The 23,412-nt window shown below is 60.6% G+C and overlaps 2 protein-coding genes across 5 annotated transcripts in view; one reads left to right on the forward strand and one right to left on the reverse strand.

Annotated features, from left to right (window-relative positions):
• GNB1L (G protein subunit beta 1 like) overlaps positions 1-7,477 on the forward strand; it is a 46,822-nt gene extending 39,345 nt beyond the window's left edge. For all 3 annotated transcript variants that reach the window (XM_029224872.1, XM_029224862.1, XM_029224882.1), the window contains exon 8: positions 4,604-7,477. In XM_029224872.1, coding sequence (XP_029080705.1) covers positions 4,604-4,855 — 252 coding nt within the window. In that variant the 3' untranslated portion in view covers positions 4,856-7,477. The remainder of the gene's footprint in view (positions 1-4,603) is intronic.
• A 10,348-nt stretch (positions 7,478-17,825) lies between these two features.
• On the reverse strand, positions 17,826-23,373 carry TBX1 (T-box 1). 2 transcript variants are annotated; one of them, XM_029233467.1, is made up of 7 exons: positions 23,160-23,373; positions 21,229-21,330; positions 20,377-20,548; positions 19,831-19,986; positions 19,147-19,214; positions 18,964-19,064; positions 17,826-18,681 (listed from the first exon to the last, which is right to left on the reverse strand). In XM_029233467.1, the coding sequence occupies exons 1-7, from the start codon at positions 23,222-23,224 to the stop codon at positions 18,212-18,214; spliced, it is 1,134 nt and encodes a 377-aa protein (XP_029089300.1). In that variant the 5' UTR covers positions 23,225-23,373; the 3' UTR covers positions 17,826-18,211. The 2 variants fall into 2 exon arrangements, with proteins under 2 accessions (XP_029089300.1, XP_029089290.1); XM_029233457.1 differs by having other exon boundaries at positions 20,377-21,330; positions 23,160-23,179.
• Between the last annotated feature and the right edge of the window lie 39 nt (positions 23,374-23,412).

A 23,412-nucleotide genomic window follows, 5' to 3' on the forward strand; every position in this document is an offset into this window, starting at 1 on the left:
AGCCGCGCACACGACCTCATTGCACGGGTTCTGTTTTGTCCCGTGCGCGCTGCCTGGCCGTCTTGTCGGGCCCTCTAGTGGGGCTCTGCTTTTTCATGCTTTGCGACAACCTCTGCCTTTTCTCTGGAGCACTTGGTTTGCTTCCTTCGTGTGCTTTGAAGACACGTGGTCTCAGGTGACCCCCGTCTGCTGGGGACTCGTGGCGTCTGGTCCTCACTCCTGGTCACCTCGTGGGGCTTCTCCTCGGCCGCTCCCAAGACGTTCTTTTTATCTGTGGTTTTCAGTGAGTGACCTCCCTGAGTGACATTGTACCATGGCCCTCGAGGCTCTGGTCAGTTTTCTCTCTTCTTCAGGTCAGATAATGTCCATTGATAATGTCCCCTAGTTTACAGACTTTTAAAAAATAATAATTTCCGGCTTCCCTGGTGGCACAGTGGTTGAGAGTCTGCCTGCCGATGCAGGGGACACAGGTTCGTGCCCCGGTCCAGGAGGATACCACGTGCCACGGAGTGGCTGGGCCCGTGAGCCATGGCCGCTGAGCCTGCACGTCCGGAGCCTGTGCTCCACAACGGGAGAGGCCACAACAGTGAGAGGCCCATGTACCGCAAAAAAAAAAAAAAATAAATAATAATAATAATTTCCAATCTGCTGTTAAGCCTGTCCTACACATTTTTCACGTCAGTTATTAGCTTTTCAGTTCTACATTTTCTATTACTGTGCCTTTTTTTTTTAACAAAAGACTCTATTTTTAGAGCAGTTTTAGGTTCACAGCAAAATTGAGAGGAAGGTACAGAGATTTCCCATATACCCCCAGCCCCCCCACTATCGACATCCCCCCACAACAAGTGGGACATTTGTTACAATCGATATAACTGCACTGACACCTCATCATCACCCAGAGCCCTTGGTTCACATCAGGGGTCACTTCTGGTGATGTACATCCTATGGGTTTGGACGAATGTATAATGACATGTGTCCAGATGTGCAGTGGTATCTGTTTGTTGTTATTTGCATTTCTCTAATGACATACGATGTGGAGCATCTTTTCACATGCTTAGTTGCCATCTGTGTATCTTCTGTGCTGAGGTGTCTGTTCAGGCTTTTTGCCCATTTTTAAATTGGGTTGCTCATTTTCTTAAGAGTTCTTGTGTATTTTGGGTAACAGCCCTTTATCAGATGCGTCTTTGCAGATACTTTCTCTTAGTCTTTGGCTTGTCTTCTCATTCTTTCAACAGTGTCTTTACAGAGCAGAAGTTTCTAATTTTAGTGAAGTCAGGTTATCAATTGTTTCCTTTATGGATTATGCTCTGGTGTTGTATCTAAATACAAGGTCGCCTAGGTTTTCTCCTGTCGTCATCTAGGAGTTTTATAGTTTTGCAATTTACATTTAGGCCTTTGGTCTATTTTGAGTTGATTTTTGTGAAGGTGGCAGGTCTGTGTCTGGATTCGTTTCTTCTCATGTGGACGTCCAGTTGTTCCAGCACCGTTTGTTGAAAAGGCTACTTTGCTCCTGTGTCAAAGGTCACGTGTTTATGGGGGTCCATTTCTGGGCTCTTTTTTCTGTTTCACTGATCCGTTTGTCTCTTCCTCCACCAACATCCATGGTCTTGATTCCTGTAGCTTCACAGCAAGTTGTGAAGTTGGTCCTCCCGCTTTGCTCTTCACCTTCACAGAGTGTTGGCTGTTCTGAGTTGGTTCTGAATTTGCATTTCTCTGCTAATAGATCCTACCTGTTCACTCATCAAGACAATTTTTTGGTAATTATTTGCATTTTCTTTCATTTTTTGGAACATATTTAAATATTGCTTTAAAGTCTTCGTCTGATATGTTCCACACCTGTGCCGTTCTGGGCTGGTTTCCATTAACTGCTTTTTTTCCTACTCCTTTGGGTGTCTAGTAATTTTTGTCTGTGCCAGACATTGTACTGATAGAGATGGAGACTGGATTCTCTTACTTTGCAGAGCAATCACTGTCAGCCCTGCGGCTGTTCACCTGCACCATGGGCTTGGCTTCCACTCCGTCAGGCAGTACGTGGGGCCCAGGGTCATCCCAGGCTCCTGTAATGCATGGGACTCACCTTCCAAACTGTACCTCCCCTTCGCACTTGTGGGGCTTGGTTTCCAGCTTCATCATGGTTGGCCAGAGTAGGCCCAACCAGGGCGTGATGCCTACCCTGCAGCGCGGCCACGCGGGGTCTCATCTGGTCTTGTGTGGACACACAGATGTCACCCTCGGCTGCTGGGTCCAAGATCACTGTTGATCTCTTGTATTCGTTCCCTTTAACCCTGCAGCAGCCACTGGCCGGCTAACCTTGTGTGGTGCCCTGAGTGGGCACAGCCCAGCCCTCACAAGGACTCGTGGGACCCACATGGCCTGCAGTCCCTCCCCCAGCCCCCTCCATGCTGCTGCCTCACCCCATGGGTTCCAGCGGCCCCACCCTCTGATCACCTCCTTGGCTTCACATGGCCACTGTGCTCCACCTGGACTTTGCGGCCAGACATTCCGCCAGCAGAGAGCTACTGGGCCTCTGGGAGGCTCCCCTGTCAGCTGCCCTTCCCACCGGTGTTGGTGCCTGGACTCAGTCACGCAGTGTCTTTTGTCCAGTTGGTGGTTGTTGGCAGCACGCAGAGTGGTCTGGCACCAGCTGCCCATCACAGCCACCTCCTGTAGTCCCAGCTTCATGAAGGGTGTCTGTTTGTCTGCTGAGCAGACATTCGCGGCTTCTCGTTGTGAACTGTACACACTCTGTTGTTGTCAAGTGGGGCACAGTCTGTCCGAGTGCTCCCTGGTCCCCAGGGTGGGCCCCAACTCTCTCGTCTGCTGGCTCCCGGGGTTTCTTGGCCAGTCATTCTTTTGGTGTCTCTCACGTTCACAGCACACATTTGGCTTTAACTTTGGAATCCAGTCAAAAGTCTGTTGAGTATATTTTTATTCCTTTTCAGAGAAATACAAGGGCAAATATTAGGAAACGATTACACCTGGGTGGGGAGAGGAAGTGAGGTTGTTCTGTCAGCACCTCAGTGGGTGTCAGATAATCTCCGTAGAATGAGGCTGACTGTTGTATCTTCGACCCAGATGACAAAGATGAGCACTTCAGTGAACTTCACACCCGTCTCTTTTGCTGCCGTCCTGTATTTCTGTTAGTTACACAACCGGTTCTGTAGCCTTGATCCCTGTATTGTCTCAGGCCTAATCCTGCAGGGGACTACGTTCCCTACTCTCTGCCAGGCTACTTGCTGCCATTCCCCTGTTTTCTCCTGAGAGACTGGACCTTATTTCCTAGTTCTCGAGGAAGAGCTGATGGGACGCATCCCCTGGGTTCTTACATGTTCACAAATGCTCGTCTGTTGTTCTCATACCTGAGCGACAGTTTGGCTGGATATAAAATTCTCAGGCCTCCCCTCCTAGCTTCGCAGGCGTCACCCCACTGTCTGGCCCAGACCTCGCCCAGACGTGGCCATGGGCCATTCTGCCCTCACAGTTGACTTGATCCTTTTGCCTGACAAAAGGACTAATTATAATTAGCTTTGCGTCCAATGACGTTATCAAGCGCATCTTCCTGTGACCACCCTGTAGGCTCTCTGTGGATCCTAAGACTTCAGTTTCTAGAAGCAAGAACAGATTTTCTAAACGGCAAAGGTCAGAGCAGCTGCGCGGCCTTCCACGTCTGCTGTTTCTCCAGTGGCCGTGCCTCTGTCCCCAGGTTGCGTCACACCTGCCTTTGCTGTCTCTTCCGATTCCCCTTGCTTCTGCAGTGTTTGCTTCTCTCGGTGCCTGTGGATCAGCCTCCCTCCTCTGGGTTTGCTCTCCTGGTTCTTGTTTTATGGAGATCATTGCTTCATGCAGTTCTGTTTTGCTGATTTGCAAAAGTGCCTGGTGAGTGTCTGGTTGCTTCCAAGGAATGCTGCCATCTTTCGCTGAGTTTCTTTCCTCCTTTTCCCTGTGTTGTCTTTGAAAAATGAATGACTCTCCCTGAGGCTGCTCTGGCCCAACAGGAGGTGAATTTGCAGAGAAAGGGGAGCTGCTGTGGGCACACCAGCGACCCCGGGGCAGCAAGGACTCCTGGTGCCCAGGGCTGGGCCAAGACAGGATGGGTGGAAGGACGTGGCCATTTGGGTCATCACGACGATGGCCAAGTGTGTGTTGTCAACGTGGGGCAGAGCTGCCAGATGGCCCCACAATGGCTGCACATCCAGCACCGGGTGGCCTTCCCCCTTGCATGCCACGCAGGGCTGCCCTGCCCCCGGCTTTGCTGAAGGTGGGGTTTGCGTTCCTTCTGCTCCTTCTGCTTTGGGTGCGGTGAGTTTTCGTGAGAGAGGACCCACTGACCTTGCTGCTGTCCAGTGGGCAGTGCTGCCTGGAGGCTGGGGGGCAGTATTTCCTTGGGGAGGGGCCCAGGCCGCAGTCCACTGAGGCCTGTCCTGTCTCAACCCGAGGGTCTGGCCAAGGGCAGAGGTCACCTGTGCTGGCTCCAGGAGGTGGCAGTAAGTTGGCAGGAGCCCTTGGCTCCCTGTTCCTGACGGGGGCGTCCTGGTAGAGGGGGGAGGCGTGGAGGCAGGTCTAAGAAGCCACCTAACGGTTCTCCCTGCCGCTCTGATCACAGGTGCGTGGGACTCACGTGCTCACCAACCCCGGGATTGCTGACGTCAAGATTCGGCCAGACCGTAAGATTCTGGCCACCGCGGGCTGGGACCATCGCGTCCGTGTGTTTCACTGGCGGACAATGAAGCCACTGGCCGTGCTGGCCTTCCACAGCGCCACCGTGCACTGTGTGGCCTTCGCTGACGACGGCTTGCTGGCCACAGGGTCTGGGGATCAGCGCATCAGTGTCTGGTCTCTCTACCCGTGCACGTGACTCGTGGCTCCTTGTCAGGACACTTGGATAGCGGGAAGGTGGTGCAAGGGGTCGGAGGCCATGGGCCATGGGCCCCACTGGTCATGGGAAGAGCCGGTCATTTGGGCCTCCTTCCTGCATGGGACCTGCTCCCTTTCGTGAAGCACAGCGTCTGTGCCATGGCGACTGCCATTTAAAGCATAACCAGGCCAGACACTGGGCACCAGCGACCCAGGCAAGAGGCCGACCCGGGGGTGCCTGATAATAAACTTGTTTGCAAACCTGCAGGCTTGAGGTACGAATTCTCCCAGGTGACCCCCTGCTTCCCCGGGTGATCAGAGCCCAGAGCTGTCTGTCCTCAGAGCCTCCACTGGGCAGGGTGGCTGGTCCGTCCAGCAGGGACGCCAAGTGTGGGCCCCGGGTCCTGGGCTCCTCACACCGCAGACGGCCAGGAGCTCCTGCATCACAGGGTTGAGCCGGTGACGGGCTCCTGACGGGAGCGCGGCAGGGAGAGGGCCCCTGATGGGGGTGGCGGGGAGGGCACAGGGCTAGGCCTCCAGCAGGACCAGCAGGAGAAAAGAAGGGCCACCTCGTGGAGTGAGGCTGAGAGTGGCAGGTGGCTGTCCCAGTGTGGCTTCTAGGCATAAAGCCCAGCAGCCCAAGCGAGACAGACAGGGACCAAGGGCACTGTTGCAGCCGCTCACACAGGGCAGCTGCCGGCTACTGCCACGTGGGACCGAGCCCAAACCTCAGGACAGCTCCTCTCAAGGCTGGGCTGTTGATTGGGAAGGAATGGGACCCTGAAAATTGGGATGGGGGCTGTGGGCAGAGCCCGACCAAGCTGGGGGCCACAAACCCCTTCGTTCCATCAGCTTCTTTGCTGGGAGAGCCCCCTTCGCACCCTACCTGAGGTCAGCCCCCCTTTGGCTGCAGGACCTGAATGGCCTCCCCCGAGGCAGGGGCCCTAAGGGGCACTCAGGAACCCCCTACTCCACACTTTGCTTATAACCAGACTGGGTCCCAGCAGGCCCGAGAGGGTGGGGTCTGCGGTGGCTGCGCTCCAGAAGGGCTGCGTGGCTTTCCCAGGCATCTGGAGAACACGTGTGCATCCAGGTGGCGGGATGCCGAACCCACTGGAACAGGGCCCTGCTGGAGAGTCTGGCCTCCAGGTTCAGCTCGGGGGCTGAGGGGCTCTGAGGTTTGGCTGATTGGTTGAAGCAGGGACCACGAGGGACACAAGTGGGGTTGAAATGCCAGCACTGCGTGGGGTGCTGAGAGGGGGGCACCAAGGGTGTTGGGGGAGCTTCATGTGAGACTAGCTCACCCTCCTCGGGCTCCAGAAGATGTGCCTCCCCGCAGCTCCCCGAAGGTCAGAAGCGGCAGTGGGGACGGGTCCTGGGGCTGCGGGGCCTCATGGTGGACAAGGGTCCAGGACTGCGGGTGTGGGCAGATGACCCTGGGCCCCGGCAAGAGGAGCCAGTGGGCAGCCGCTGAAGCCTGGCCTGGTCCCCGTGGGCAGAGCAGAGCGTTCTGGATCCAGCGAGCAGACGTCTGACCCGGGCCACCTGGACCAGCAGGTATCTGCCCCGCGACCAGGCCCAGGTGCCCACCACACTGCCTGCAACTTGTGCTGCTGATCCAGCCGGGGCCCCCCAGACCCACACCCCTGACCGGGCGGCTGTGCACTATCCTAGCTCAGGGACGGGCCTCCCCATGGGCCCGTCGGACAGAGGTGCTGCCGGGTTTCCTCCAGCACATCGGGGAGGGGGGGCTGTGGCCCCTGGGATATTGGGGGTGGTGCACATCCAGAGGGGTCTCCACGTCACGAATGCCAGCAAGACGGGCGGCCCTGTTTAGGCTGCGGAGACCCGAACCCCGCGTGTGGGGCGTCCTCTGGGCGCTGTGGTCTGCTCAGGACCCCATTCTCTGCCTTCTCCACGCGAGGCAGTAGGGCACTGGGTGCCCCTTTCGGGAGGTGGACCTCTGCTTCTCCGGCCTGGCCGGGCTCCTGCATCTCACATGTGCCCCCACCCCCAGCAAAGCCAACGTTCAGGCCAGCGTCCCCTCCCGTGGGTCTGTCCTGGAGACTGGACTAGAGGCCAGTGCTAAATAGCAAAGGACTCTGTCTCAGGACCCACTTGGCCTCCTCACTAGAGCATAGCTGTGAACACACCAGTCATTCTGCAAGTCCCGCTGCAGCTGTGACCCTGAGGTGCTGGGCGCTGGGCTGGGGCAGCCTCTAAAACCAGGCTGCAGCTGAGGACGTGGTGCCCATGCCCGCTTACATCCACGCCATCAGCTCAGCGATCCTTTGGCAGAATCACTGAATTCACGAAAACAGCCGTGGCAGCGTATCCTACTGGCAGAGGACAGGACACCGCGAGACGCCAGAGGTGCCTCCCAAACGTTGGGGGTGAGCTGTGTGTGCTGCCTGCCGTGACTCAGCCCTGGAGGGGGAGAGGGCTCGGGAGACAAAGTGTCCATCCGTACCTGGCCCTCACCTCCGTTGAAGGCACAGGCAGAGGCTCCCAGAAGATCACGGCTGCTGGCCCTGAGCTGGGCTCTGGGCTGCCCACCAAGGCCACATGCTGTGAGCAGTATCCCAAGGACATCTTGTGGCCAAATCTCCATGCATGGGGCTGAGTCGGGTTGTGACAGCCCTGCCAGACACTCAGGACCAGAGGAAGTGGGTCTGGGGACACAGGCATTTCTCCTGAGCTCACCACTGCCTGGCCCTCTTCCAGCCACCTGGCACTCTATGGGTGGGGCCCATGGTCATCCCAGCATCGTGCTGCCCTGGCTCCTCTTGGACAAGCAAGAGGTCAGCGGTGGGCCGGGCAAGTGACCAGGGGACGCAGCACGGTTGGGAATTCTCACCTTTTCCTGGGCTCCGTGAGCTTCAAGAGGTCTGAGAAGTCAGACCGCCACGTGCTCTGTAAACACGGCCCCGGGGGCTGGACGCTGCCACCGAGGGGTTCCCTGGGGAGGGCTGTCTTGCAGCCTGCTCTGTGCTGTGCGTCGTGAGCGTCTGCACCCCCAGCAAGCAAGGCTGTTAGGTGTTTCCCACCCATGTCTCTGCAGGAGCAGCTCTGGGAGCAGTGTGCAGAGAGGAGACGACCCGAGGTTCTTTGGAGGCTCGGTGCTCAACCAGCTGGCACCTTGCGGGGAGCCTGGTCTGGGGTTAAGCTGAGCAGGCTGTGCACCTGGGCCGGGGTGGGTGTGCAGCCCCCTCCCCGCCCTCCCTGGTCTCCTGTGTGTTGGGGCTGGTTGGCCCTGCCCAGATGCGGCCACCCTCACACCAGCTCGTCTGGAGGCACCTCGGGATCCGGGCAGGCGGGAAGCGCATGACTGGACGGAGCTGAGTGAGGTGGGAAGGGCAAGGTGGCTGCTGTGTGATGGGGCCGTGCCCACCAGGTAGAGGCCACCAGTCCCAAAAGGATCCACTCAGGGAAGCATCTGAGTGGGCGGCACAGCCACAGATGAGGAAGCAGGACAGACTCATGGAGGCTGAACTGGAAAATGAGTAGGCGTTCCTGGCCTTTCCCTTATCCCACCAGGAGCGCTCAGGAGCCACCTGCGTGCACGACCAGCACCTGCCCTGGGAGCTCAGACTCGGAGCTGACAGGCAGGTTCATTCTCTGTGTCGTAGCCCGGCGCCCTGTGCACAGCGCCCGGACCTCGGGCCCCAGGGCCAGTGTTCAGTGCCTGCCCTTCACAGAGACGTGTGTGGCTCCTGCCTTAAAGCAGAGCTGCTTCCGTGGTACTGGGCAGACGGGGGTGGGGGTGGGGTGAATCTCGCAGCTGCCACAGGCCAGGATGTGTTCACAGGGGCCAGGAGCAGTTCTGAGGGTCCAGGGGCCGCCACGGGCATCATGGTGACAGTCACTGGCTCTGTTCAAATAGGCCAAGAATCCTCACCAACACTCTAATAACAAAGTGTGCCAGAAATGCACTGTCACAGCAGGTAGCTGCGCGCGCCTGAAGACTGTGGCCCCAACATCTGCATCTCCCTGTCCATAGGCTGGAGCCCTAACCCCCAACATGATGGCAGTTGGAGGCAGGGCCTTTGGGGGGTGACTAGGTCATGAGGGTGGATCCCCAAGAATGGGATTAGCGCCAGAACCAGTATGTGGGCCCTTGCCTGACCCCGAATCCGCCTTGGTCTTAGACCTCCAGCCTCCAGAACTGAGCAGAGTCTCTGGTTGATGAGCTGCCCAGCCCGTGGTATTTTGTTATAGCAGCAGGAAGAGGACAGGATGACAGGATGCCTGTATGTTTGTTGTTTGTCAAGACGTGCATGTTGAGAAGTTGAGTCCCTGGTCTGGTCCCGTTGCTGGGATGTTAATAATCAGCCCAGACTCGGGCATGCCCGTGAGTCGTCAGTCAGGAAGGCTGAGGGCCCACTGGGCGGTTTGTCTCTCTCCACGGGACAAGGCGGCACAGGGGCACCGCCCATCAGGTGCCTTCGGGTGGGCTCTCGGCGTGGCGGCCTCAGGGGAGTCATTCTTCATGGGGGCACCGAGGGCTTGGCCAGCGAGCCAGGCGGGCACCAAGAGCCGCCTTTGCCTAGCCCTGGTGTGTGGGAGACACAGACCCCACCTCCTGATGGAGGGCCTTAGAGTGTTTGTAGCCTTTACAAGGTGAGACCCCAGAACTGAGGACGTGCCTTGGAGGGAGAGAAACGGGTGAGAACCAGCTTCCGCGAGTCTCTCCTGAGACATTAGAAGTAGACGTGAGGCTGTTGTTTTGTTAAATGTTTAGAAGAGTTTTTAATGAATTTGCAACCAGTGTTTAAGTGTTGGGGAAATTTTATTTTATTCATAAATTTTGATTTATGAACTGAGTTAGAATGTGACTATATAGGGAATTACCATTACACAACATACAATTTATCGATCTTGAGAATTTATTGAACAATTGACTTTTTTTTTTTTTTTTGGAAATTTCAAGCGGAGACCAAAATGGAGGGAAAAACCACAGCCCCGTGTAGCCAGCGCCCAGCTTCAGCGTGAAGCAGCGGCCTCCAGGTATTAGGTGAGCTCTGGCCCCCGAGGCCTGCAGCCACTTGCCCAAAAAATGGGCTCGCCCATTAGGTGGGCCTGGATGGACCCTTTCTGGATACACATCTCTCCTTGTGGGCAGGACGAACCAAGGCCGTGCCCGCTGCAGCCTTGCCTTCCTGGCCGTGACCCCCGGCCCTCGATGGCTCTCTTACCGCCCTGGAGAAGTAAAGAGGGAGAAGGCGCTGTTTTGTGATTAGCAATAAATAACAGACGCGAGAGCTACGTCAACACACGGACGAGCTCAGACACGGGGCGTGGAGGGGGGAGGGGCAGCACCAGGGTGGCGTCCGGTCAGGAAGGGGTGAGCAGGCCTGGCTCCATCTTCACGGCGAGAGGACCTGCTTCACGACAGCTGCAGTCCACCCGGTGCGGCCGCCCCGCCCTTCGTAGTCGCCCCGTGGCCCTGCCGCCCTGTCTGTCCTGGGGTCTGCAGCTCTGCCTCTTCCGAGTGTGGAGACGGGTCCCACCGTGTCCCACCTTGTCCCATCTCCCCAGGCTGTCCAGGCTGCCTTCCCCCCTCGTCTGCATCAGGCCCTGTGGACGGAGGGATGAATGTCTCACCCACCCCCTGCCGGGCTCACCTGGTCGTGTCCTGGTTTTGTGGACGTTGGGGTGCATCCCCATCCATCCGTCCCTCGTGGGTGGATGTGCTGCCGTGAGGCTTCACCCACCAGCCTGGTCATGCACGCTCCTGAGCAGGGCCAGCTGGACATGCCCCTAAGGGGTCTTGCCTCTGCTCAGTCTGTCCTGAGCCCCCTGCCCTCCCCAGAGCACAGCTGCCCCAGCCGATCCTGGTGGGCATCCCTGTCCCTCCCTGGGGGACATGTGGTCCTTTAGAGCAGAAACTGTGTCTCAGCGAACACTGTGGGGCGGACACGAGACGTACCTGGAAGTGTCGCTCTGGCCCCTGCCTCTCCTCACCCTGGGCCTGGCCCCTGGAGGGTCAGAACCCCACAAACAGAGGGAGAGATGCTGGGCAGGCCAGGAGAGGCCGGTGGAGGGGCCAGCAAGAGCCCAGCTCCTGGGGTTGAATGTCGGGGGTCGGTGGTCGGCACAGGCTCTGACTGTGAAGGCTCAGTGACTTTCCTGGTGGTTTCAGAGGAGCAACAGGGATCAGTGAAAAAGATCCCACCATCGCCTGCCCTGCAGGTCCCTTCTGCTCCAGAGCCAATGGGACTGGCCGGGCTCTGGTGCTGGCAGGGGCTCTCTCCCGGGTCCTGACCCCACACCCAGGCTGGAACCCAGGGCTGGATGGCCTGGCTCATGGCAAATCTGGGTCCCTGGGCACCAGGGGGCTTGTGGAGGGGGCTGGGTAGACCCGGCCTCGTGGACACGTAGCCAGGAGAGTGGCTCCCGTGGGATGGGTGCTCGCCCACCCAGTTGCCACCCAGCTGCGTGCCAGGCAGGCTGAGGGGCTCAGAACACTGCGGCCACACTGTGAGCTGCTCCAGACCCTGTGACACCTGCCCTGAAGATTCCTGTACGCTGCAGGGGGCCGGCCTGCACCCACCCCGTGTGACAACCGACAGTGTCGCCAAATGCGGCCCAAGCTCCTGGGGACAAAACTACCGTGTGAAAAACTGCTGGTTTAGAGACAGGTGAGGACTTGATCAATTTGAGATGAACAGCATATTTTTTTGCAGACTGTGGATAATCCAGCGGTTTTTAATTGTTAAATATACATAAATATACATTAAAAATCATTGCCATTTTAACCACTTTTAAGTGCACAGCTCAGTGGCATCAAGTACACTCACACTGTCCTGCAGCTGTCACCACTGTCACCTTCAGAACTTTTCATCTTCCCCAACTGACACTCTGTCCCCATCAAACACTAACTCCCCCTCCCCCCACCCCTGACCAGCCCCTGGCCCCCACCATCTACTTTCTGTCTCTGAATCTGACAAGCCCAGGGACCTCATGTAGGGGGAACCACACAGGATTTGTCCTTCTGTGCCTGGCTCATTTCAACAAGCATCACATCAAGGGTCATCCATGTTGTAGTGTCAGAATGTCCTTCCTTTTTATTCCCCTATGTGGACAGATCATATCTTTTTATCCATTTTTCAATTAATCAGTTCTATCCATTGATCAGCTATTGACAGGTGGGCTGTTTCCACCTCTCGGCTGCTGTGACTTGAGCTGCCCTGAGCGTGAGTGGACAAGTGCAGGTTCAAGTCTCTGCTCTCAGTTCTCTTGGGTCCACTCCCTGGAGTGGAATTGCTCGGTCATATGGTAATGCTATGTTTCACTTTTTGTGAAAACTCTAGTTTCCCACGGCATCTGCACCAGTTTACATTCCCACCAGCAGTGCACGGGTTCCAATTTCTCCCCATCCCCACCAGCACTTGTTATTTTCTGTTTGTTTTGTGTTGATAATATCCATCCATCCTAATGGGTGTGAAGTGATCTCTTGCTGTGGTTTAATCCAGGTTTTTCATCGTTAAGTTATTTTCTGGGTGTACGCATGATAGGATCTCTGTCTTCTGGGAACTTAATTCCCTGGGGTGAGACACATGCATGGAAGCAGCTGACCACTGGAGGGATCCAGCCACAGAGTGCAGGGCTGGGTTGGCTTCCGGGAGCGAATCGGCCGGGTCAGCACGAGGAAGAGGCTGTCCTGGCACACCTGAGACCAGGCCCCTTCCTGGCAGCAACGGTGTCGGGCTGCCTGATGCCTGGGGGCTCCCACCTGCAGCCCGCCCATGAGAGGGCGGGATTGGCCCCCGTGGCCTTGGACTCAGGAAAGCAGGTGATAGCAGGACAGTGACAGTGGCAGGTGAAGCCCAGGCAGCTCTGGGGCCAGCCCTGCAGCACTTTGTGGGCACGACTCTGTGTCCAGCTCTCCTGAAAGGGGTGCTGACTGCGTCCTGGGCCCCGTCTCTAAATGGACCCTCCCAGCCAGCCACCCAAAGGGAGGGAGGGCTTGATCATCAGAGCCAATGAGGTGAAATGTGCCTGGGACACCCCAGCCCACAGAAGGGGAAGCAGAGCCGCCACCCGCCTCCTTGGGGCTCTGGGTCAGCTCTCTGGTAGCACTGTCTGGTCAGGGAATACAGCAGCAGGCACGCGTGGGGAGTGGCCTCTCCTCGGCCACCCCCGTGGACAGTGACTTTGCCCTAAATGTCCAGAGGCTTCTCGCTGGCATAAACCGGCCGCGGGGTGGTGGGTGGGTGAGTGCCCGCCTCCTGGCTCAGCGGCAGCCCAGTCCCCACCTCACAGGCTCTCCCAGGAGAAGGGCCTGGCCAGAGAGCTTCCAGACGGGCCAGCTGCGTCTTAAGGAAGCTGCCTGTTTTTCTTAGCCCCTTTTAAGATTTCACTCACTGTTACCAGAAGGGTGACAGTTTGCACAGACGCGGCTACTTCCATATTTTGCTTCAGCCTCACAGCCACGCCCAGGGGCTTGGAGTCCCCAGCACAACGTTGGAGGAGAGGAGGTGGTGGCCTCGCGCCCGACCCGGCTGTGTGGGGCTCCTGCAGCCCTGAGCCCCACCTGCTGGCCTCAAAGGAAGCAGCGGCCGGTTGGCCCTCGGGCGTTGGCCCTCGGGCACACGGGTCCCAGAGCACTAAGGCATGTGGGAAGGGCTTGTGTTCCGGGTAGCAACCCAGTCTACCAGGCGGCCCCTGCCATGGAGAACCTGTCTGCCCTTGGGGACGCCCCCCCTGCTGGGGGAAGGTCCAAGTGCAGCCGGGGCCTTGGAGAGACCCCAAGCGCTGTCCTCTCCCTGCACGAGGCCTCCATTGGCCTGGCTGCCATCACCACCTTCATTGGGTGATGAGGTCACAAAAGGTCCTGGGAAAGAACCTAGAAAATGCATCCTAGGATAAAGGTTGGGCTCTGAGATAGGAAAAAGGGGAGAGGAACTGAGATTAGGACAACCAAGAGGAGCCAGGAGGAGGCTGGGAAGACAGGAGTGCTGGGAGGGGCATTGTCCTGGAGGGGCCAGTGTTGGGGGAGGGGCTGCGGAGGATGGGGGTCTCCTGGGGGTGGGGTGGGGGGCTGGCTGTCTTCAGGGCAAGAGGGTAGCCCCCAGAGCTGCACGGGCCCTACCCTGTGGACACACACACACGTGGCTGAGAAAACGAGCCTTTCCTCAGGTCCGGCCCCGTCCACCGGAGGTGCAGGCTCCTGCTGACGCCACCAAGGAAGACTGAGCCTTTGGATGTCCGAGATGGCATCTCTGGATCACTGGCATGGAGGTCTTCGCCGCAGGAGTGCCCAGCTGTCCCCCAGCCCAGGGGGGCGCCGTGGTGGGGCTGGAAGGAGGGGGTTAGGTGTGTGCTCCGTGCAGTCGAGAGCTGATAAGGGATGTCAACGTTCCTCTTTATAATTAAGAAGATAATTTAATCGCTGCTATTAAGATCTCAGCTCCTCCCGAAGTGGGCTGCTTTCAACAAAATACCTTTGGTTCTGCTGTTTCCCACACACAGGCCTGGCAGCAGTTAAGTGGAGATGAAGAGATTCCGAAGTTTCATCTCGTGAACCCATCTGGTTTGAAGTAGTACAACAAGCAGGAAAGGGAATTGAATCAAAGGCACAATTTGAGTTTTTCTAAATACAGAAAACGTGTGAGGTAGACCAGCAAACACCCCCGTCGTCCCCTCCCAGGGCTGGGCCATGTCCCCGGCCTGTTCCCAGCTGGGCCTGTGTCAGGACGCAGAAGCTGCTTCCATATTGCGGAAGGCACATGGGGACAGGCCTGTGCGGAGGTTCTGCCCGGAAACCCGCAGAACCGAAGGGCCTCACTGGGCCCACATGGAGGAGGAGGGGGCCCCCCGTCACAATAGGGAAACCAAGGCCTGGGCCTGTGGAACCAGGCTCACCCCCTTTGCACCCAGCTCCAGCTGGGCCACACTCCTGCCTCCACAGGAATCATCCTTTTGGTCCTAGAAGACGCTCCCGGCCCCCACCTCCCTCTGGCTGCCTGCACGTGGCTTTGATCTGCAGCAGCACCTGGAGGGCAGTGCGTCACGCTCCCCCTCCCCCACCCCCATCCATAGCCCACATACCCTCTGGACCTCCCCAGCCCCAGGGAAGGGGCTGCAGCCTCACAACCGCCAGGGCCTTTCCCTCCTCAACTCAGGCCTGAGGACCACCGAACAGACCACCTGCGTCCCACAGCTGGCAATGCAGTGCAGGGGGTCAGCCCTGAGCATCCTTACACCAGCGGGGGCGGTTCTGTGGGGTCACAGGACTCCAGAGCAGGGGCTCTGGGGACTCAGGTGAAGGGGTGCAACCGCCAGGCTTGCGGGGCGCCTGGCACCGGGCGAGTCTCCAGAACCGCCAGCCATTTGCGCCAGGGGCATGGGGAGGGCAGGCAGTTCCCGAGCCTCCCTGGGAGCTGGGCCCTTTATGTCCCAGACACAGGCTGTGGGACGGAGGAAGGCGGCAGCCGGCCCAGGGAGCCGCCTGCTGCTGGGCATTGTCACCCCACACCCCAGGGTCCTTGGGCTCCTGAGACCTCTGATGTGGGGCCCGAAGGCCCCACCCTCCTCCACTTGCTCCCGACTTTCCCTCTTTCACACAGTGAACGTTGTTGTTGTTTGAAGAGCTTCGGGATTGAAGAGTCCAGAGCCCCTGGACCAGAGCTCTGAGGTCCCTCCTGGTCCTAGCTCTCGTCCTTGCTGCTCTGGCAGCCAGAACCTGGGGACAGGCAAGAGGGGTGGAACACGGCCTCTGGGCCGACAGGGAAAGACAAGGAAGATGCCTGTGGGGGCATCCAACAGCTGAGGGTGAGCCCCCGAGGAGGAGGGGCGAACAGGACCCCAGCCACACACAGAGAAGGTTTGGGGTGTGGGAGGAGGGGCCGGAAGAGGGAAGACGACTGACGGTCCCAGGGAGGATGCCTGCAGCTGAGGGCTCTCACCAAGCGCTTGGGTCAGGATCAGTGACTGAGAGAGGCCCGAGCGCCCTTATGAAACGCAAAGCCCACAGCAGAGGCTGGGTACCCCAAGCCAACCCTTCCCTCTGACCCCCAGGATGAAAGGCAGGGTGATGGCGGTCTGTGGGGGTGATGGGCAGCACAGCACCCACTAGAGAACAAACAAGCACCCTTCACCGGAGACTGGACACTGGTCTGACATAGAGAACCCTGACCAGTGCATTGTGGCCGGCTGGGCACCCGGCTCACGACCCATGTATGACAAGTTCTTAGCCAGGCCAACTTACCTGTGGGGGCAGCGGAGAGAGAACCCACCTCTGGGGGCTGTTCCCCAGGGCAGGCGACCGTCTGCAGGGTCTAGCCCACAGGCCGCCAGGCTCTCAAATGCAGCCGGCCGGGAGCCTGACGTTGACCTTTATTCTGTCCCGTTCATCAGCGTGCACGGCCCCGCATCAGACAGCAGCAGGGCTCTCCCTCTCCAGTGGGTGGTGATCTTGGGAGGGGCCACGCTCCGCTGAGTCCTCTCACCTGCAAACGCCAGGTGCCAGCGTTGGTTCAGGGGAAGCATCTCCTCACTTTAGCTTTGAACAAAACCAGAAAAGAGATTTCTCCACCCATGGTTTTCCCCCAGTCTGGATGGTGAAAGTGTGCAGTGGGGAGAGGGAGGCCTGAGAACCACAGTGGTCCCAAAGGGGTGGCCGGCGCCCACAGGGAAGACTAGTTCAACAGGGCAAACCACTGCCCATCACTCCTGCAGGCCTCCCAGGACAAGGGGGTGCTGGGTGCATTGGTGGCCCCCAAGCAGGGGAGCCCAGTGGCACAGCTGGGTCACCCAGAGGGAGATGTGCAGTGGGGAGTAAATGGTGTCCATCAGTGGTGGTGTCCAGGGCTGCCCTCAGGAGTGCATTCCTGAAGCTCTGTCCACGGAGCCTGCTGGCCACTCAGGCAGTGCTGCAAGTCTTCATGCCCGGGCACCAGGTGCCCCATGAGGCTCTGGAGGGCCCTGGCTCCAGAGCTCACCCTTCAGCAGCCTTGGTCACCACCTCCCTTCCTAGACCTGCCTCAAGGGAACAGTTCCTGTCGTCCAATTGCTAAGCTCTAGGTCACTTCCGCCTCCAGGACCAACACATCTGGGAAAAAAGTCCAGCGCAGGGCAGGCATCAGGAAATGCCTGGCTGTGTCCTTGGAGATGTGGTGCCTCCTGGCAGCGATCGACACAAATACACTGGGTCAGGCACAGAAGGGGGACAAAACCTCGGCCATTTGCATTTCCCGTCCGTCTCGTGTCCAAGTCAGCAGCCTTGACTTTGACAGGGTGTCAGCTCTTCCTGCCTGGACTCAGGAAGGGAGAGATCAAAGGGTTCCTCTGGCCCCATCCCTGTTGTTGAGCTAATAGGTCCCTCACCACCTGGCCTGGGAAAAACGCTTCACAGGCAGGTTTCAAGATGACTCATGACCACTGTCATTGTGGCCCCGTCCAGGTCACTCCGTGGGGACACTCACAGCAAATAAAGTCAATAAACAGGGGAAAACGCAGGCCTGAGCCAGGGCCAGCCAGGGAAATGCTACAAGAGCAGAACTACCTGTTTTTGTCTTTCCGATAAGAGTCAGGGCTTCTCCCCTTCCTAGCCCCCAGCAGACAGTGTCCTGTCCTGCACGACCAAGACCGTTATACCAGCTTCCGTGGAAAAACACACAGGACAGGCACCGGCCTGAAAACAGGCCAGGGGTGCGGGCCCAAGTCCTAGAAAAGGGACAACCGACAAGTGAGGAATTTAACAAGGCCGGATGCACACCTGGGGCCACAAGGTGGCAGTGGGGGAGGGGCGCTCTGGCCGGGCTGGGAGGGGCGGGGAGAGGACGCAGGGAGGCGTGGCCGGGAGGGGGCTGGGAGGAGGGGCTCGGAGCGTACCTCAGGGACCCCTCGCCTCGCCCAGGACCCGGCTGCAGGGAGACCCCGAGTCCCCGAGTCAGCCCGGACTCGCTCTCCCCGAGACACCCCGCGCAATGTGACTGGACGCAAAGAAATGGACACTCAGGCAGCTTCCAAAAGAGGCGAAACCATTTATCAAGGCGGCGCCGGCGCGGTATCTACAGTTATCTACAAATATCTACAAGTATCTACACCGCCTGCAGACGGGTTCTCGGGTCGTCTACACTGCAACTGCCAGCCGGGCCGGGGGACGTCGCGGTCTCGCGGAGAACAATAAATATCACTTCCTTCCGGCGCGAACCGCGCACTTTGGCACTGGCTGTGCGAACCCGGGGCCCTCGGGGCCGAGGAGGGACCCGCGGTGGCCCTGGGGCCAGGGAACCAGGTCCTTGGACAGCTCTGGGGCTGGCGGACGGAGGCCCCACGGCTTGGAGGCCCGGGAAGGGGGCTTGCGGTGGCCCCGGGCTGGGTGGACCGGACTCCCAGGCGAACGCCCGCATTATCTGGGGCAGTAGTCGTAAGAGCCGGGCGGCGCGGCCCCGGCCGATGAGTACATGCTGGCGGCAGCCGCCGCCGCGGCGGCGGCGGCGGCGGCGGCTGCGGGGCTCACGGCGGGGTGGTGGTGCGGATGCGCGTGCGGGTGCGCGTGCGCGTGGAACCCGTGGCCGCGCAGGCCCGGCAGCGGGTAGGGCGCTGGCCGGCTCTTGGCCCCGAGGTAGTGGTCGTAGGCGGTGGCCGGGTACTTGTAGGGGTGGTGGTGCAGCGGCTCCGACGCGCCGGGCGCCTCCAGGCGCAGCTCGGGGTGCGGGGGGCTGGGCCGGCCTCCGGGCGCGCCGGGCAGCGGGACGCCGGACCCGGGCAGCGCGGGGCTCAGCACCCGCGCCAGCAGCTGCGGCGGGTGCGCCGGGTCCCCGAGCACGGCCGGGCCGCCCGCGTCGCGCTCGAATTCTCGCCGGGCCTCGGCCGCGTCTGCGGGGAGGGCCGAGGGCTGAGTCGCGGAGAGGCCCGCGAGAACGCGCCTGCCCCCGCTCCGCGCCCCTACCCAGCCCCGGGCCCTCCCCGGGGGCCCGCGCCCTCCACTGGGACGGCGGGCGGGGCGGGCAGGCGCAGCCGTCGGGCCGGGCGGGCGAGTGCGCGCTTGCCCGCAGCCGCGGCCGTTGTGCAACCGGCGCGCGAAGGCCGCGAGCGCCCCTGCGGCGCGGGCGAGGCCGGGCGCTGCCGTCTGCCCAGATCCCACGACCCCGGCCCTACCTTTCTCCGCGCCGTTGGGCTGTGTGGGGGAGGCCACGGGGTTCCGCGAGCGCGCAAAGGCGCTCATGAGCGGCAGTGCGCCGGGCCGATGGTTCCGGGGCCTGCGGGAGGGAGGTGGGCGGCGTGTCAGAGGGCGCCCGGCCAGGCGCCCGCGCGCTCGCCGTCTCCTCGGGGGACACTCACCAGTCCTCGGGGTCGCAGTCTCGGAAACCTTTGGCGAAAGGGTTACTGGCGATCTTGAGCTGGGTAATCTGCAGGGAAGCGGGCACTGAACACCCGGCTCCAGCCCCTGTTCTTGGGGCCACCGGACCTCGGTGGAGCGGAGGGGAGCGTTAGGAGAGCCCTCCCCCACTCAGGAAGGGCCGCTCTACTCTCCGCTGACCAGAAATGCCTGGCTCACAACTGCTCCCTCCCCCGCAGAGGTTGTGCCTCTCTCCTGGGGCAGGGGTGCTGGGGAGACCCCTTTCTCGCTAAGGAACCTGTCCTTTCCGTCCCAAGTGATTAGGATAGAGACCCTGCTCCCCCGGCTGGGATGGGAATGTAGTCACTTCCACCCCCCACCCCGCTGTGGTCCAGAGTGGAGGGGCACCCTAGGAATCTGGGTAAACCGCGCATCAGGCCCCTGATGGGGAGTTTCCGGAATGGTTTGGAAAACAAACTTTCAGGCCACAGTGACAGTTCCCCCTTGAGAGGTCAACCTGATAGGAGGCTGGTCCGCCTGCAGCAGAGGGGAGGGGGCGGCCTGAGGCTCTGGGGGTGGGGCTCCATCGAGTGGGGTTTCCAGGAATGGAACCTTCTGTCCCCCAGGCAGCAACTGAAAATTGCACCCCTGCCCAGAAGTGTTGACCGAGCCACCCAGGGCCTCACCCGGTGGTTCTGGTAGGCAGTGACCGCAGTGAAGCGTGTCTCCTCAAACACAAAGGTTTTGAAGTTCTCCTCGGCGTATTTCTCGCTGTCTTTGCGCGGGTCCACATAGACCACGTGGAAGCGTGGCTGGTATCTGTGCATGGAGTTGAGAATAATCTGGAAGAAAGGTGGTGAGGGCCGAGCTAGGAAACCAGCCAAGGTCCGGACGGGCAGTGAGCTTCCAGACAACTCGGCAGAACCCTGAGCTCCCAAAAGGAGGCTGGGCCGTGGGGCATCACCGCCTGGATTCCAAAGGCTGCTGCCCTCACCCCCCACCCCACACGGCCCCATCCTTTCCAGTTAAAAAGCCTCCAGCAAAACACAAGGAGTGGGGAGAGGGAAGCAGTGTGACCCACCAGTCCCCGAGCCCCTGACCGGAGGGCTAGCTCTCCTCGGCCTGTCCCTCATCCACACCCAAGCTGCCCAAGCTCTGCCTCTGGCTCCAGTCAGCAGGGACTCCCGAGGGCCTAATGGGGGACAGGGCGGTAGCCTGGGGGGGTCACTCACATGGCCATTGTCGTCCAGCAGGTTGTTAGTCAGCTTCAGCTTGTCGAAGGAGACGATTTGCTTCATCCACTGTGCCCCCTTGGCCGGTGAGTCGGGGTGGTAGTGTACACGGCCGGGTGTGGCGGGGTCTGCCTTCCCGGCCACCAGCCAGGATGAGCTGTGGAAGGCGTACCTGGGACGCCGGGGCAGGGGCCACAGCATGCTGGGGTGAGGGCCTTGCCGAGGGAACCCCGAAGGTGCCTCTGATGAGGTTCCCACAGGTGAACGGGGAGCTTTTCCAGGGGCAGTGTGAGGAAAGAGAAAACTCCCCGTCCTGATACACAAGCGGCAGGAAGCGACCAGAGGGAGGAAGCCGGGCCCTGGCGCCACATTTCGCCGCATGCGGGTTGCTGCTCTGGGCCTCCTGTGTCGCCGGCGCGGCGGGAGCCCAGATTGGGCCACGCCGGCGGCCTAGGGCGCAGGGCGGACCAGGTTCTCTTTATTAATTGCTGTTAATTGTCCGGGCGGCCAGGCCCGCCCTGCATAATCTCTCCTGGCCACCCCACCTTTCCTGCCAGCTCTGGGGCCCAGCGTTCCCGGGGGGTGGGGGAAGGGACGGGTGCCGGCGCTCACCTCTCGGGAGAGGGGGACACGGAAAAGGCAGGGGCTGTGTGCGAGGAGCCAGACGGTGGGGGCCCAGCCTGCATGACCCCCTGGGGGCCACTCCCCAGAACTGCTGGGGGTGGGGCGTGTGGGTCTGGGGTCTGGCAGGAGTGGGGAGGGGGCACCGGTCATTACTGTCCTGGGCCACCCACCCTCACCAGCCTGGCCAGGCAGGGGCCCACCGCCCTCCAGGCCCGGCTGGGTGCTCACCGGTAGCGCTTGTCGTCCACGGGCACAAAGTCCATGAGAAGCATGTAGTCGGCCATGGGGTCCATGCCGAAGAGCTTCACTTGGAAGGTGGGGAACATGCGCCTGGGGGCGGTGGGACCTCAGTCACCTCAGGTGGGGGAGGGCAGGGCGACCCGCCTCCACCAGCCCAGGACATGGCCTCCCCGCCCGGCCGACCGCTGTGCTGGGTGGGGAGGCCCCTCATCGCATCTCCCCTCACTCATCTGCTTGACTAACCCGACCAAGCCCCTGCCCAGCCGAGGGCGAGTGGACGGCAGGACAGCCCCCTGCCCCCTTTTTAGAAACACAACAATGGCGAACTCAGTGCTCGAGCCAAGCCTCCACTCTTGAACATAGGCCTTTGGCTTCTTCCGCCAACTCTGCCCGTGTAGACCCAGCCTAGCAACTGCCGATCCAGCCGTCCCATCCCGAGCTAGCCTCAGCCGGCAGTAGCACCGGCCCCCGGGATCCTCGGCCCTCGGGCAGGCCTCCCCTGCTCGATCTAATCAACCGCCCTAAGCTCCCGGCTCAAACAAAGTGAAAGCGAGGCAGCCCGTGTGATTCTGAGGAGTCCCAGTCGCCCTTTTGGCTGGATCTGCGGCTGCTCCCCAGTCCCTCCAGTAAGGCCGAGCCTTGGAGTCCACAGTCCCGACTCTGAGGCTCTGCCTCCCACCCAGTGCTGGAGTCTCCCCACCTTCCTCGGGGACACACGCAAGTTCCCAAGACGCAGCTACTCAGGGCTGACTTCGCTTGTGTCCTTGGGGTCCCCTAACTATCCCCTCCCCGGGCTCCGACTCGGTGACTGACCCGGGCTCTGGAAAGGACATTCTGCGGCTCCTACCCTGGCCACTGGCCATGGGCCGGCCTTGCCCTGAGTGTGGGCCGCTGGGCCCTGGAGGACAGCATGAGGCCCCCACCTGCTGGTCCTGCAGCTTCCCCTCACAGGCAACTCCTTGCGGGCGGTGGGCAGAAAACAGATGCCAGCCCTCCTGGACAAGCCTGCCACGCCTGCCCTCGCCTCTGCAGGCCGAAGAGGGCTGCAGAATGCTGGCTTCTGGGGGGAGCCTGGCCCCGCCGAGGCCCTTGCTGGGCTGGACTGGGCCGGAGGCTGGGGCACAGTCCTCATGGGGTGGCGGGGGGAGGCCAAGTGCCCAGGCCAGCGGGAGAGCCTGGAGAAGACCCCTGATCTGGAGCTGGGCACAGGCCCCAGGCTCCCAGGGCGGACGCCGCGGCACGGAAAGAGAAACCACGAGCAGGCTCTGCAAACAGGCCCTGAGCTCCCGTTGGCTGTGTGGACCCAGAGCTGGTGTCTCCTGTGTACACTAGACACAGACCGGCACCCGCCTTTGTCTGCCGGTCAAATTGGTTGCATCGCAAAACTTGTTCCCCTTCTCTCTGGGCCCTTAAAACAAACACAGGCCAATTGAAGGCGGCGGCCCCAGCAGCAGAGCCAGGCCCCACCATCGCCCGAGACGTAGGCCTGAGAAGACTGGATAGCAATCTCCCCTGAAACACAGCACAGTTTTGAAGGGTCTTAACTCTCTCCTACAACGTTCCAGACCATTGCCCCATGGCCGGGCTGCGCCTCTTTTTAGCCCGGATGGACTGAACTAGGGAACCAAAGAAGGCAGTTTCCTCTGAAAAGTTGGGATCCACTGGGATCTGCCAGTTGGTGAGTCCCCTGGGAGGGCCCGGCGAGCTGAGCCGGCCCCTGCTTCAGGCGCCGGCGTCCTGGGGCTGAGGGTGCACCCGGGCGGCCGCGCTCCTCCGCCGGCCCCTCCGCCCGCGCGCCAGGCGGCTGTCGCCGGAGCCGGGACCCGGGAGCGAAGGAGCCGGCCGCGCCCCCACCCCGCTTGCCGGCCCCGCTCGCGTGCGTCGGACCGAGGCGCGCGGCTAGGGAGGGGCGCCCTGACCTGCCGGCCTTGGTGACGATCATCTCGGTGCCCAGCTGGTTGAACTCGTCCCACAGTGCCTTCATCTCCAGCTGCACGCTCACGCTGGCCACCTTCGCGTTCTTCTTCACCGGCGCCTTGGCGGCGGCCGCGCAGCTGGCCCCGGGGCCCTCAGGCTCGGCAGCGGCGCTGGTGGCGGCCCCGGCTGCCGACGCGAACGGGTAGGCGTGCGGCGGGCCCGGGGCGCCGGGGGCGGCGGCGGCGCACGGCTCGT

The sequence above is a fragment of the Monodon monoceros genome, unplaced genomic scaffold (genome assembly GCF_005190385.1).
Source record: "Monodon monoceros isolate NGI ecotype Baffin Bay Population unplaced genomic scaffold, NGI_Narwhal_1 Super_Scaffold_1, whole genome shotgun sequence".
Taxonomy (NCBI): domain Eukaryota; kingdom Metazoa; phylum Chordata; class Mammalia; order Artiodactyla; family Monodontidae; genus Monodon; species Monodon monoceros.